Below are 15972 nucleotides of genomic sequence, written 5' to 3' on the forward strand. Positions count from 1 at the left end.
CAAGACAAAGGATCTTACTAGGCTTTGTGTCATTCAGATTGTGCATGTGCTACAACGCAAAGTTGAGGGGGAAGGGAGAGAGGGGAGGTGCTAGTGAAAGGGAATGGCGAAGTGCAACCACGGCAGCATTGCTCTGAGTAAGTGCAGCCAGGGCAGCGTCTGGGTAAGTGCAAAGAGGCAGATGACTGTAGGGTTATAGTTACAGACCCCAAGTGCGCTGCATGGCCGGAGGCAGTTCAGGGAAGACTGATCATGGAGGAGCATGGTACCCAGTGAGCCTCTGAGGGCAGCCAAGCAACCAGTCGGCGCAGCAGACAGGTAGGTCACTAGGGGAGAGCGAGAGAGAGAAAGCAGAGGATAAAATGAAGGTCTTGAGCTGCTTTCCGGAACTTTAGGTGATCCGACTCAAGTTTGAGATGGGGCTAGAAAGCCATTCCAGAGGGAGGTTCCTGCAGAGGAGAGAGATCTACCCCCACTCTCTGTCTGGAGAAGCGTCTGACCCTCAGAGAGTTTGAGGTAGCTGAGCGAAGGGCTTGATAAAGGAATGGAGAGTCGGATGTAGTGCGGGCCCTGGCCCCAGAAAGCCTTGTGGACGATGCAAAGAGTCTTGAATTTGAGCCTTGCAGCCAACGGGAGCCAGTAGGGAGTTTTGTGGGCTGGAGAGATAAGGTCCCTGGGCTTGAGGTCAAGGACAAGTTATGCAGTCCTGTTCTGGATTATTTGCAAAGGGCAGAGAGTAGAGGAAGGCAGATTGAGAAGATGATGTTGCAGTACTCCAGCCTTGTGAGAACCAGAGCTCTGGAGGCAGTGAGCTTCTGGGGGAAAGCGAGAAAAGGAAGAATACCTCTGCGGAGGTTCAACTGATAGTGGGCCATCTTGGCAAGGTCCATAATGTGAGGAGAGAAGGAGAGCGTGGGGTCGAAAATGACACCAAGGTTTTTAGCCTCATAGGAAGGCAAAGGAAGAGAGCCCAAGGAGGGCAGTCAGAGTGAGAGAGGGAAAGTGGGGGCACAGGTCCCAGTGAGAAGATCTCAGTCTTACTGGCATTAAGGCAAAGATCATTAGAGGTGCACCATGCCTGTATCACAGAAAGACAGTCAGGAATAAGCGAGGAGGAGGCTGACAGGCGCCTGAAAAAGAGAGCTGAGTGTCAACAGCAGAATACTGAAAGGTAGAAAAGAAGGTGGTGATCAGGTGGGCTAAGTAGACATTGAAAAGCCAGGGTGAGAGGATAGAGCCCTGGGGAACACCACATGTGGAGAGAGAGATGGTGGAGAAAAAGGACCCAAGTTGGACCTGGGAGCGTCGGTCCAGTAAGGAGGTCAACCACTCCAGGGCTTAATGCGTCATGCCCAGGTCCTCAGAGTCTATTGATCAGGATGGCATGATTGACTGTGTCAAAAGTAGAGGAAAGGTCAGAGGATGAGGACAGAAGGAAGGCCTGAATCGAGATTAGTGAGCGGATCTTCAAGTTTGTTCAGGAGAGCAGTTTACGTGACTCTGGGTGCACTGAAACCCCTAATTGATGGTTATGGAAGCAACCAACAGATTCCGTGTGGAGAGTAAGCTGGGAGATGGACAGCTTTTCCAGGAGTTTGCCCAGCAAAGGAGTGACAGAGATCGGGTGATAGTTTGACGGGCAGGTAGGATCAGCAGAAGGCTTTTTGGGGGGGCAGGGGTGCACAAGGGAGTGCTTAAGGCGAGAGGGTAAAGATCCAGTGGCGATAGAGTGATTGCAGAAATCGGCCAAGGCTGAAGCGAGGGTGTCAATGTGGTCCTTGGTGGTTCTGAAAGAGCAGGGAAGCACCTATTTGTACGACACTTTCATAGATAGGACATGTCTAGAAACATCGTCAGGTGTTGTCGGCGAGAAAGTGGAGAAAGGAGGAGGAAAGGTAGAGGCGGCCAGAGTGGGGCCACAAGAGGTAGCGGGAAAGGAAGAGGAGAGAGGACAGGATGTCCTGAGATTTAGTGGTGAAGTGAGAAGCCAGAACCATACAGAGGGGCCTGGGAGGGAACTGTAGAGGAGGAGACTGCAGAAGGTTTAGCCAGCTCTTTGCAGATTTTAAAGAGTTTGGCCGTGTTAGGAAAGACACAGGCTTGGATGTAGGATCTCTTCTTGGATAGGACAGAGAGTCTGTATTGCCTGTGGAGCAGACAGCAGGCCAGTTTGTCAGAGGCCAGAGAACTGAGCACTCTCTTCTCCCCTTTTAGCAGCTGACACAGAGTTACACATTTGATCAACAAATAAGCAGCAGGAACACATTCTAGAAGCTCAGCAGCTAGCTGTAGCAGCCCCAAAGCTCTAAAACACCCTACCAGAGAACCTGAGTTCACCAAAGATCCCGGTCTAAGAAGTGGATTTCTTTCCACTTCCCCTCCAACCAGTCACCCCTGCATGTTAAAACAAAGGTTGTACTGTTGTAGCTGACACGCAGCTTCATATGTGCTTAGCACACATGAGGACAACATACAAATTAGATGTCATTGGCTTTTCCGGCTCCTTTCTCTTCCATCTCACCACTCAGTCAGTCCGCTTGGAAGTGGCTGCCTCACTGTTGCGCGTTACAAAACCCCAATAAATTAACTGGAGGCCAGTGTGAACTGAGGCCAGTGTGAAACTGCCGATTATCAAGGGCGCCCTCATTAACGCCAGATCCCTCCCAGCGCATGCTCTAGATATAGCAGACCTTATAACATCTTCAGATCTTGACTTCATTGCCATAGCTGAAACTTGGCTTCACGCCACATCCGGTCCCTCCTTGTCCCTTGCCGTACCACCCGGCTCGGCATCATGAGATGCGACCGCACCTCTGCTTCCCACACCAGAGGTGGTGGCCTAGCCATCATCCACAAAACCACTCTGGATTTAAGAGTATCGACCAACACTAAATTCGAGTCCGCTGAACTTTTATCAGTCAAACTTGCACTTACACCTAATCAATCAGCCACTCTCCACCTTATCTACAGGGCCCCAGGCCCTGCACCTCCCTTTGTCGGCGAAATCTCTACCCTCCTCCTTGATAATGCAAAAACTAACTCACAAATTATCATCCTCGGAGACCTCAACCTGGGACTTGGCAACCCCAAAGATCCCATTGCACTAGACTTGGAAAACGCCCTTTCTAATTCTGGCTTCACCTTGCACATCCAAGAGCCCACACATTCTAAAGGTGGGACCCTTGACTGGCTAGCCAGCTCTAACTGTAATATCAACGTCCTGGCCAATACCCCTTGCTTATGGTCAGACCACCACATCATCACTTTTAATATTGAAGCTTCCCCCCGTATCCCGACCTTGATAGCGCCTGCTCTCCCGACCAGAAATAAAAAGGACATAACCAAGGAGAAACTTCTCCCTCTGGTACTCCCTTCGCTTAAAGCGGCCACTGACTCCTGCAATGCCCCTACCACCCTAGCTGACATCTATAACTGCAGCATGCTCACAGCTATAGACTATATGTCCCCCATTAAACTGAGGAAGGCCAAACCACGGGTACACCTTAACTCTTGGTTCACTCCACAGTTAAGAGTACTCCGCAAAACCAAATGCTGTGCCGAAAAAATCGTTGGAAAAGTCACCCTTCTGACGCGCACAAATACGTTTTTTTCTTGGCATCACTCACCTACAAAGCAGCCATTATAGAGGCGAAAAAAGAGTCCCTTAACAATCGCATCCTGCAAGCTGACTCCAATTCTAAGGAACTTTTTAAGATCCTAAAAGAGCTCGAAACTCCTGCTACCCCTCCCGACACCTGCATTAAAGATAGCAAATGGTGTGCTCACATTCAGGCAGCGTTACTGAATAAAATCACCACGCTTCAATCTAAAATCATAGCTAAACAAGATAGCCTGAAACTGGACAATCGCCCTCCTACCCCAGCTTGGCCCCTCTCCCCTGACTTGCCCAATCTCAAACGGTTTGCCATCTCACCGCTCACCACTGCGGAGGTGGAAAACATCCTTAGGATCAAACCCTCCAACTGCCAGGGTGATCCCTGCCCTGCCCCAATCATTAAGGAATCTGCCCACAATTTGGCCCCATTTATCACTTCCTTCATCAATGCCTCCTTTAAAACAGGAACTGTCCCTGACAACCTTAAGGACGCATGGGTGATCCCCCTGCTCAAAAAACCCTCCCTTGACCCTAGCATACCTACCAACTACAGACCTATTACTACTGTCCCGTTCCCGCTAAAAATCCTAGACCGCGCAGCATACCTGCAAATCCAAGAGTACTTGGAAGCCAATAATCTTCTAGGTCTTAGACAATCTGGCTTCCGCCCCAGACACGGAACAGAGACAGCTCTACTAGACTTAAAAACTGAAATTGAAGTTTTAAAGGACAACGGCAAACTTGCCCTGTTGTAAACTTGAGCCTTAGTAAACTTGAGCCGGCCTACCAATCGTTTATCATCGATGGCAACACCATCCAAGTTTCGAAAGACACTAAAACCTTAGGCGTCTACCTTGACGCCACCTTATCCCTTTCCCGTCAAACAAACACAGTCAGATCTACCTCAGCATACACCTGCAAACTCATTGCAGCCTGCAGGCCATTTCTGACCACCCCAAACTCGATCACACTAGCCAGAACCCTCATCATGGCTAAAATCGACTATGGTATCGCCCTCTACCTAGGAACCAGCCAAGAGAATCTTAACAAATTGCAAATCTCCCAGAACAACACCATTAGAGCGGCCCTAAACATCCCACGAAACCACCACATCTCGGAATCTAGATCCAATCTACACTGGCTACCGGTCAAACAGAGAATTGTACTGAAAGCCTTAGGCCTTACCCACAAATGCCTAGCCAACCAAGCCCCCCTGTATCTCTGCAGCCGGCTATCCCGCCACGCGCCTACGCGCCCTCAAACAACCGCCCAGACCCACTGTTTAACCATCCCTTGGTTCAAAATTTACAAAAAGCGGGTGGATCAAGCTTCCCCGTCCTAGCTTCCAAGCTTTGGAATGCCCTCACCATCAGATCAGAAGAATGCTTTAGTGCCTTCAAGTCCAAAACGAAATCCTGGCTCTTCAATCAGCCTTGAAACTCGGATTTCTTATGTACCTGGGGGCCCTGCCCCAGTAAAACGCCTGCTCTAATCTCTACTCTGTAAATGATGTATATTTCTGTATGCCCTCAATACTTTGCACTGTATGTAAATTTGAATATTTGTATGCTCGTTATGTAACCATGTCCTAAGTTGCGCCCTGATGCCTCCGGGCCTGATGGTGCGTGTTACAAATAAAACAAATACAAATACAAAAGTACACTGGAATCCTCCTCAAGGACAGGTTGCAAAAAGATGCTGTCCTAGCCTATACGTCTTCATGCTGTTCCACGCTCACAGACTGGGTTCCGTACTCGTGGAGGCTCCATGGCTTTTATGCATGAGCAGAGCACTGCCTGCCCTCCACGATATACAACATACTCTGTGCATGTCACACTGCCGTGTCAAGCTGTCACATCCCCGGTTTGGGATACTTATCAGATTTTTTGGTGTATCAGAAGATGGACGCTCACTCTGGTGTAATACTTGACCTATAACGTTTTTTGAGGGCCATACCGGTGTGTGGGTCCATCCCGTTCATCCATACTGCATTCTCTATGGCCTTATCAGCTTGTATTGACTTTGTCCAGTTTCGGGAATAGTTGTCTAGCGCATTTTCCATGGAACGCTAGACTGTTTTTCACATTGCAAAAGTTCATGCAATTAAACATTGTCAGATCACATTCCTGATTAAATTTGAGACAGGGTGCATATGTTTGTGTATTGGAGAAAAGGAGTTGTGAGGATGAGTTTGAGCATGGTTTGTTCTCAGTGTGTACACAATGAGATAGAGAGCACTCTATCTATTGGTGTTGTGGGATGAAGAGTTGATAGAAAAAACAGGAGAGCCTTGCAGTCTCTTGTGTGGTAGGAAGGGGGGGGGGGTTGGTAACTGTATGTGGACTCAGATTTCAAAGATTGAGCAACTTGCCCAACGGGCAAATGTGTTTACGGAGCTTGCAGGGTAGAGGATATTTCAATCACATTTCAGACTTTCCTACTTGTGATTACCCCGGTTCCAATTCTGTTGGCCTCTCTAGTCCTCTCATTAAAAATAATATGGGGTTCTACTGCAATCACCTCACATGTACCCTTGAGCAGAGTTTCTGTGTGAGTTGGAAGGAAAGTTTGAAATTAGTTTTCCTGCAACTCGCAAATGTGCGCGATTTGCAAGGGTAGTTGTAAATTGCAGTATCCATTGTGTTCATTTCACTGTGAAACTTTGCATTTGTAAAGTCTACCACTTTAGTAGCACTGCTATTTCTTACGCAACATCGTTCCGTACATATCTTCTCTGCTTTTTTGTTAATGTGTTATTTTCTGGCTAGTGTGCATTACATAAGGATGAATAAATGAAATGTAGGAAAGACATTTAAAATGGTGCTTTCATGTTTTTTTCAAAGTGTGTGTTTCAAGTAGTTTGTAACATGATTTATTAAATAAAACAACTATTCGGCTACAGACGAGTACTTAAAGAACTATTTGGCAGAATATAAAATAAGCTATTCGGTATACCCCTAACAGAAAGGCTTCATATCCCTTGCCCCTTTGCAATCCTTTAAAGAAAGACCTTATATCCCTCACCCCCTCTGCAGTCCTTTACAGAAAACATTCATATCCCTTGGCCCCTCTGTAATCCTTTCCAGAAAACAGTCAAATCCCTTCCCCTTTGTCAAATCCTTTACAGAAAGACTTTGTATTCTTTGTCCACTCTGCAATACTTTACAGAAAGGATTCATATCCCACATCCCACACCCCCTCTGCAATCCTTTACAGAAATGCTTCATATCCCTCGCCCCCTCTGTAGTCCTTTATAGAAAGGCTTCATATCCCTCGCCCCCTCTGTAGTCCTTTATAGAAAGGCTTCATATCCCTCGCCCCCTCTGTAGTCCTTTATAGAAAGGCTTCATATCCCTCGCCCCCTCTGTAGTCCTTTATAGAAAGGCTTCATATCCCTCGCCCCCTCTGTAGTGTTTTATAGAAAGGCTTCATATCCCCTCACCCTCTCTGTAGTCCTTTATAGAAAGGTTTCATATCCCACGTCCCTCTGCAATCCTTTACAGAAAGGCTTCATATCCCTCGCCCCTCTGCAATCCTTTGCAGAAAGGCTTCATATCCCACATCCCACGCCCCTCTGCAATCCTCTATAGAAAGGCTTCGTATCCCTCGCCCCTTTGCAATCCTTTACAAGCCTACAAACTCATGGATTTGTATTCTGATGATACTGCTCTCTGCTGTTGACTTAAGGACACTGAAGGATGCACGCGTTTAAAATGCCAGTAACATTCTGTGGTCGCTTTGACAGACAGACTACAACTTCACCTTCCCCGTTCGTCCCCATTGGAGCTAGAACTATGGCCAAAAGCCATCTTTTCTTGAATTCTGATTAGTTGGAAATCTCACATGGTGGTAGGTTAGGGCCCGATTTGTTGTCTGTGTGGGGTAGGCAGCAGAAGATTCCAGAGGAAAAATAAAGAACCTTTTACTTCTACTGTTCTGGCATTAGGGGGCATTGCTGACAGTGTTACTCTTTGAGCTGTGTAGGCCTCGTATATGTTTTGTTACAGGTTCCTAAGGCAAGTGTAATCTCTCCATGTCAATATTCTTCAACGTACATTAACATCCAGTGGAGGCCAGGCACCCAATCCGTTTTCTCTATAGCTGCTGGTATTTTTCCCTGCTCTAAGCAGCCTGTTTGCCCGCTTGGCATGTCGCTCCCCCCTCCCTACTACTTCGGTCACTCTCAATCCTCTGGTACCTCAAGCGGAGTCTTCCCTGTACCTTTGCACACCAGCTTGCACTTATCTTACTGTTGCGCCCTCACAAGCTGCACTTTTGGCCACCTTGGAAATGCAAGACAGGCTATCCCAGGGTGCCCATCTAAATTTCATGACTACCATTTTAGTTGGTGCATTTGTGTGGGGAGATAAAATACAGGTGCCAGGTTGCTGAGGCCATACTGTTTTGTTTTTTGGCATTACCAGGTAATGATGTCATGCTGTGCTCGAGCCAATTAACTTGGATGGCAGCACGTTGCCACACGTCTGGGCCACAAAACTTGTCATGGTGGTACAATGAAATGTGCCCATCTCATTATTACAAATGGAGATAATTGCCTAAGACTGTGACCAATTCTTTCAGCCTGAAGCATTCAATGGATGATTATTTTAACTAACAAATAGCAGAGATGGTAAGGTACTGAAATACTCTGACTTTGCGGGAGCATAACATTTATATTTTTTATTGCCCCAAAGTCATACATTATTCTTATTATTTGGAAGGTATCGCAGATTAAAATGAGTAGTGATGAATCACGATTTATACGGTTTCAACGTGACAGGGATCAATGAGCATGCCAAGACAGAATTGCAGTTTAAACTACATTCATTTATTTTGGAATTATAGGACAGGGTGGCTTAACCTTTGACTGTAATTGTAAACCAAGTGAAACGGAATGAGCAGTGTATGCAACATATGGCCTCCATTCTGCTCAGGGATTCTCCCTGAGGTCTGAAACCTGGGCTTCAAGCGTTTTCTGTACCCGTCAACTTCCTTCCTGCTCAAGGTCTCAGTCTGGTGCTTACCATGTTTCCCACACTCCTTTTCTTCTTGACATTGCAGGATCTTTTTTCCTTGATTCTCTAGCTCAGGCTTGAAGGGGTTTCAGCACCCTTTTTCTCTGGTCTTCGAGGGGTCTCTTCTCCTTGGTGCTCAGTCACAGTTATAGAGGGTTTGTGCACCTTTATTATCTGGCCTAATTCATTTTCCCATTTCTTTTCCTCTTCAGCATCTCTATTGAGGAAGAAAGGCTTACCGCCCATGAGTTTTTCTAGAGATAGGCTTTAAGATGGTCTTCGCCACCTCCCTGCTTTAGGGTCTGGATTCTACCCTCTTCACTACTTCTCTACTACTGCTCATGCTCTTCTCCCTGATGTATTTGTATTTATTAATTTTTATATAGCACTTTACAGCAAATCGCTTTACATTACAATAACAAAATTACAATCGAAGCATGAATATCAAACTAGAATCAAACAATCAATAACATTATGCACAATAATTGGCTGAGGACAAGAAATGAGAGAAATGGAGGAAAGTAAGAATGGAGTGAAATGAGGGCCAAGAAGGAGGATGAAGAAGATGAGATTTTAAGGACGTGCAGAAGGAGGGGTAGGAGGAGAGAGAGCAGATATGGAGAGGTAGGGAGTTCCAATGTAGGGGGGCGAGGAGCTGAAAGGAATGGAAGCGGGAAGGGGCACAGGGTGGTGGAGGAACAGAGAGGAGGAATAGGACAGCAGAACGGAGAGGACGAGAGTGACTATAGAAAGAGAGGAGGGTGGAGAGCTAGGGATGGGCAGGGTTGTGAAGAGATTTAAAAACAAGGCAGAGAAAGTTGAATTTATGTTGGGAATGAAAGGGAAGCCAGCTAAGAGAAGGGAGCGAAGAGGAGATGGAATCAAGAGGGGAGAGAAAGCAAAGAGTACAGATAGCAGCGTGATAGAGGGATTTGAGGGGAGCAAGATAAGAGGCAGGGAAGCCGAAGAGGAGAGCAGAACAGTAGAATAGGCGGGAAAAGATGAGGGATAAGATTAAGAGTTTGGTAGCGTGGAAGGTGAGGGAAGATCGGATTTTACGAACATTGAAGAGGTGATAGCGGCAGGCTCGTGAGGTTAGAGAAATAATGTGAAGAGTAAATGAGAGGTTAAAGTCGAAGTAGAGGCCAAGGTTACGAGCAGAGGATGAGAAGGAAAGATTGGAGGGTGGAAAGAGGATAGAAGGGGGGAGGGAGGAGGTGGAAGAGGAGGAGATGCATGATGTATCGCCATGTGCTCGTTCCTCCTCCCACTGTAGGTTTGGCCCCCACAGATCAGGATCTGATGCATACTCCCTGCCTTTGGCCAACTGTGCCCTCTCATAATTTTCTATTGCTAGGAAAAGCCTCCCTTGCGCCCTGCACTTCGTCCGGATATCTTTTCTCAACCTCTCTGGATGTCTCAAACTATCCTCCTGCTTCAGTCCATTCTCCTCTTTATGACTCCAACTAACCTCATTTTACCTTAAACCAACCTTCTCCAAATGACTCCAACCAAGCGTTCTTCCATCTCAGCTCAGACCAATCTCTCCTCCTTGTCTTCAACCTCTTCGGCTCACCACTCACCCTAATTCCTTCCTCACTCTCCAACTCGCACCAACTCCTGTTGAAACACGTGTGTATAGGCGCGTTATAAATGCCATATCATGTCATATATCAGATAATATCATATCTTAGCTCCTACTCCAAACAGCCACCCTGCCTGATTAGGATTTTCATCTTGTATATCCCTGTGGCCCTTCCTCTGGTGTTGCGTTTCCTTTGATTGTCTGCACCTGTGGATGTGTAAGAGTGAGAGGGTGTGATTCGCTCTGCCCAACTACTTCACCTAGGAGAGTCTTTAGACATTTGGTCCAGGCCAAGCCTTTAAAAGGCTTAACCGCCATCTTGGATTTCACTTCCCGCTCCTATGGCATCCTCCTGGTGTAGAAAAGTAAGGGGGCATCTGCTCACAGGGAGAATGAGCAAAACTAATGCATTTCTCTGCATGCAATTTCCAGCATTCCGCTGCCAGAAAATGAATACGTAAATGTGTAAGGGGGGCTTGCTGTGCCAGTGCCTTATGAAAATCTGTTGTGCTTCTGATGTCCGTGCACGCTCAGTGCGCGGTTGCCATAGAACAATCTGATGCGACTTTGATGTCCATGCTGTCTCGCTTTGCAAGCGCCAAAAGAATATCTGGTATACCTCTGATATCTATGTTAGATCACTGTGCTATAAGAAAATGTAATGTGCATCTGGTGTCTGAGGGACCTGGTAGAGCGACTGATGTAGTAAACTGTAATGTGTCTCTGAGGTCTGAGTGGGTGTTCGCTAACTATGCCAAACACATTTTATTCCTTTGCTGCAAGGTTTCCTTTGTTTGCATAATTCAGTTCTCTTGAAGGGATAGCATTGATAACATCTTGTGCCTCAGCACTTGTTTCTGGGAATGGGGTGAGCTTTGAACTACTGATGGCATATTGTTTCAGGTCCCCAGGTGTATGAACTGTCTCCCTTAAAGGTACACTGTCCTCTAATGGCCTTAAGTGATGGTCCTCTGTCCTGCGGCAGGGTCTGCGTGTGGGTGACAATGGAATCCTCCCATAACACCCCAGGCACATCATCCAACAGCTCTGAGAGGCACAAGGCCTCATTTGTAATTCCACTAGAAGTCCCCAGTCAGGCAGGGGCCTTCATCACAGGATCATGCAGAACTCTGCTCCAGGGAACTGTTCAATGTAAAGCTCACCTTATAAATTCTTGTGGACTGGCAGATTGTGCAAGACATGCCCCTAAATTTCTTTTTTCTTAGGCACGCTGCACGTCCAGTCAGACTGCAACCAAGGAGGCCAGAATTTCTGATCTCATCTTTAAGCCGGGAGCATATACTGAAGACTGATGACAAAGAACAGTCGCCACACTTGGAGCTCTCCTTACCACCGCCCGAGACGGAGACAAGTGGAGATCTGACCAATTCAAGAAGCCCTCCTGGTGTCAGGTTATCATCTCTGTCAGCTTCTATCTCTCTGTATGCACCATCAATCCCTGTACCCCCTTTTTCACATGCACATATCCCACCGGCAGAAGATCCATCATCTTCCTGTAATTTGGGCTTGCTCACTCCTCAAGGGGCTATGGCCAGACCTGCTGTCTTCTCATGGGAACCTGGACACCATCAAAGAGAACAGGCTGCACCAGAGGTAGAGCTGATGCCTCCCTCCTACTTCATGACAAGCCGCAAAGAGGCATCAGAGGTATTAATTTCATGGTTGATTGCCACTGTGCCTCCAAATCAGTATTTGTTTACAGAAGCAGTGTAGACTGATTGATTTTGTGTGGGACTGTTTTGGTAACATCCAGAGAAATGTTTGTAATTGCGTGTAGTGAGTTATCGCATATTTAGATTTAATGTCGTAGAATGTGATGGCCATTGGACCGAGTGCGTAGGGACCTGTTACATATGACACCACATTGACTCAGTGCTTATTTGTGTGATATGGACGTGTGCAGATTTTTATTGAATGACTGGTGAATACCGTCTGCGATCTGGTTTCAGTTCTAACCAAGCATGTTTGGATTCTCATAGGATGTCAGTTCTAACCAAACATGTTTGGATTCTCATAGGATGTGCCTCGACCAGAAATGGATCATGCCCACCTCCTGCCTAAACGCACTTCAGAGCAACAGTTTGACAGAAGAAAACCAGATGGTCTCTTTTCTCTGCTTGCACCTGAGAACATTACTACAACGCCAACCTCCTGCCTTCCCTTCACCGCTGCAGGTAGATTCAGCGATGAAAGTTCAACTGTTATTATAACTTTTATCCTAAGTTACCCTTCTACTAAACGTCTACTTTTATGTCCTCCATGCTGGGAGATTTTTCAAGCATATTGGTGCAGGGGAATCCTGATCATCTTTCTTTTGAATCTTAAGTGCTTTTTAGATTTCAGCACGGGAGCCCAGACTGACTGGTGGTAGTGAAACCCGATTTTATATTTTAGATGGAATCCTGTGCACCTTAATGTTAACACATGGTAGCCTTTCGTCCTATAGGGTGGTCAAAGTGGCTAAAGTTGTTATTAAGTCCGGTCTCTTCATCTTGCAGGCTTTGTTGACTGTTGTTTGCCCAGCCAACAATAGGGAATGGGCATATATGGTCATCCTCTTTTGCAGGCTTTGGCCAGTGCCCCGGAAAGAGCCTTTATGTGCTTAGTAACCAATTTGGCCCGGGTAGGGGGGTTACTGATATTTCGTATTTATTTTGTATTTGAGCTCTATATACCAAAGCGATATACAAATATCACATTGCAGTACAATAAAACAATTAAAATATCATGAAATTAACTACAAAAGATGGGCTTTAAGAAACAGAACAGAAAAGCGAGTGCAAAGATATAGACCGTAGAGAAAGAGTTAGCGCTTTCCAATGTAATGAAGCAAGTAAGGAAATGGAGCGGAATCGAGACTGAGCACAAAGATGACGTGGGACAGTTAAGAGAAAGAGACTGAGAGCGAAGCATTAGCGAAGGAACATAAAAATAAATCAAAGATGAGAGGTTGGGGGCGGGGGCACTGGGTTGTTCAGAGATTTAAAAACAAAACATAGAAAATTGAATTTAAGACGAGACTGAAATGACAGCCATCCAAGAGAAGATAGAGATGAGGAAATAGAATCGAGAGGTGAAAGAGACCAAAGGAGACGAGCTGAAGAGTTAAAAGTAGATTTGATAGGGGCCAATCGTGAAGCAGGAAGACAAAAGAGAATTCAAAAGCAGAAGAATAAGCGAGACAAATAGAGAATCCCAGTATACATCCAAACCACAGTGATGTGTGGTTTGCTCCATTCTGCAGCCCCGGATACCGGCCTCAGACCCCCGCTGCGGGACCCCCCCACCGTGAAGAATACCAGACTGAAGGTGTCTGTCGTCATCTGGGCGAAAATCCGATGAAAATCGGAAGTGTTTTCACTGAGATAATTAACTGAGAAGATCCGACTTTCTGCTGCGCAACGCACAGAGAACTCCAGGCCACAACAGGCGGGCCGTGCCAGCGCTAATACCCCTTGTTAAGAGACAACGGCATCCAGTACACAGAAGAACACTTGGAGGCGACCGCAATATATGGCCCCATAGTGATCACCTAGTGTCACCAGAGCGAGGACCCATACCATCAAGGTAGTGCGGAGTGTAAAGCAGGCGAGCATTAACAGCTTTGAGGCCCAGTGGCGCACTGCAAACAAGCGATGGTGCGGGCCAGCACAACTTCACCATCTATCCCTGCAGAGTATCAGGCGCCACAGAAGTATCTAGAAACGGGAGGAACTAACCTCCAAGTGGGCAAGTCAGGGTGAGCGGAGTGGTCGGGTGAGCAAGCCCGCCCCACAAATCGGGGACAGCCAAGATTGTAAGCAGCACAATAAGGCACACAGCCCCAAGCACAGGCGCAGACGCACCCCCTGGCCCAGGTGGACGAGGCGGAAGACAGCATCGCTCGACTGCACGCCACCGCCGGTGCCCGGATGAGGGTCTGGGACCTGCATAACGGAACAAGTACCGGCCGCAGCGGAGATACCTCTCCTGATATCAAAAGGCAATGAAACATACGCAGCACAGCAAGGTCGAAAAAGAGACATCTCCCAGGCAGCCCAGGGACTAAATGCACTCCGCACGCTAGGCTACGTTGGAAGCAAGCCGATACGAAGATCATAACAGCAAGAACGGGACAGTGCACACGAACGGCTCCCAACGTCACATGCAGTGAGTACTAGCACCCCCTGACCAAACCCGGCAGCCAACTAGACATATGTACGGCACAGTGATTGTCTGCTAGCAGCAGTAGCAAACACCCTCCAATGCCCCATGAAACACATATGAAACGCGTATGAAGAATGCAGAGATTGCATAATGCAGGAAACAGCAGCAGTCCCCGTAAGCCCTGCGAAACGCATCTGAATAACACAGACAGCCTAACATTAGCAACAGCAAACAGCCCTCAAAGTCCCTGCGTAACGCACTTTAAGCTGCAATAACCGAGTGCTTCATGTACATCCCAGAAAGGTCCAATCTACAAGGGACACCCTAGATAGGCGTAGAAGGACTGCCAGTGCATCACGCAACCTACACAGCGGCCCACAAGGAAAGATAGACAATATATAGAAACTCAAGGACCAGATTCGTAACTTATTGAGGTAACAGAAGACAGAATGAACTGCGGGCGGATCCGGCTTTGCTGCAGTGCTCCAGCGGGGCGCCGTAGGTGAGCAGTTGAATTTCGGCAACAGACGCTTGCCACTGCTGCGGCCCGTCCACCCTTTCAGCGCTATCCAATGTACCAGGGTAATCGGAGCTCCACGGCAGAACGGACACTGGCTGGCGCTGCGTGGGGCACCTCTGTGAACTCAAGTGCAGACCCTGGGATCGGGTTCCAGCGCGCTGACCTGGCTCGCTGCTGATCGCCCTGCCGGTACATTGCTCACAGTGACCCCCACCATTAAATACAGCACATAGTTGGGCGGCGTTTTACGGTGTGACTCTGTATACACACCTGAATTTGCCTGGGATGCACGGCACTCGACTCATAGGGAAGCCTGCCCCCCAGAACACTTCGGAAGTCATCACTGCAGCGCGGGCTATCTATCCCTCGTGGATTTGGCCCCTTGCCTCCAGAGCTACCTGGAGAGAGGCACCGACAAGAGAGGAGACTTGGACTGTTGAGAATCCCACAGCACCCACGGCCAACATTGCTATTGCTCTCGAGCTTTAGTGCGTTTTCGCGCTTTTTCATAGGAAAATTCTCTCTTTTTTCGGTCAAAAGAGCCTCAAGCTCCACGTTCTTTATCCGATCAACGGGGACCCGTGTCGGATTCTTCTACGCCCCTCAAGGGTGAAGATTTCGTCGAGCCACGATTTTGGAGGACTCCAGAAGTTTCTCAGGCCCATCTCGGACATGGCCCAGGAGAAGGGAAGCTCGACGCCCGGAAAGCTGTTCAGGGTCTGCCCTGGATGCCAGCTTCAGAATGTCTTCAAGAAGGACAAACACTCCCTTTGCCTCTACTGCCTGCATGAGGACAAGACACACGTGGAGAAGGACTGTGCGTTTTGCGGCAACATGTCGGAGCGGACCATGAAGGACCGCCATCTGCGTCTCGCCAACTGGCTGGAAGGGAAGAGCCCGTCAGGCGAGACCTTCTAAGACTCTTCTAAGACCTTTGAGGGCGCCCCGGTGATGGGGGCCCAACAGAAGGCCAAGCACCGCGAGTCCGCTGGCACCGGGTGCGCCGAACGGTCGGGCTCTTCGGTTGCCAGGCAGGGCGCAACATCCCCGGCGCCATCAACCACGAGCC

The 15972-nt window shown here is 47.8% G+C and overlaps 1 protein-coding gene across 1 annotated transcript in view; it reads left to right on the plus strand.

Annotated features, from left to right (window-relative positions):
- SFI1 (SFI1 centrin binding protein) overlaps positions 1–15972 on the plus strand; it is a 1072759-nt gene that overhangs the window by 955344 nt on the left and 101443 nt on the right. Inside the window, exons 27-28 of the mRNA XM_069619815.1 lie at positions 11443–11884; positions 12255–12411. Of these exons, the coding sequence (XP_069475916.1) occupies positions 11443–11884; positions 12255–12411 (599 nt within the window). The remainder of the gene's footprint in view (positions 1–11442; positions 11885–12254; positions 12412–15972) is intronic.

This window comes from Ambystoma mexicanum, chromosome 10 (genome assembly GCF_040938575.1).
Source record: "Ambystoma mexicanum isolate Mex_15411 chromosome 10, UKY_AmexF1_1, whole genome shotgun sequence".
NCBI classification, from domain to species: Eukaryota; Metazoa; Chordata; class Amphibia; order Caudata; family Ambystomatidae; genus Ambystoma; species Ambystoma mexicanum.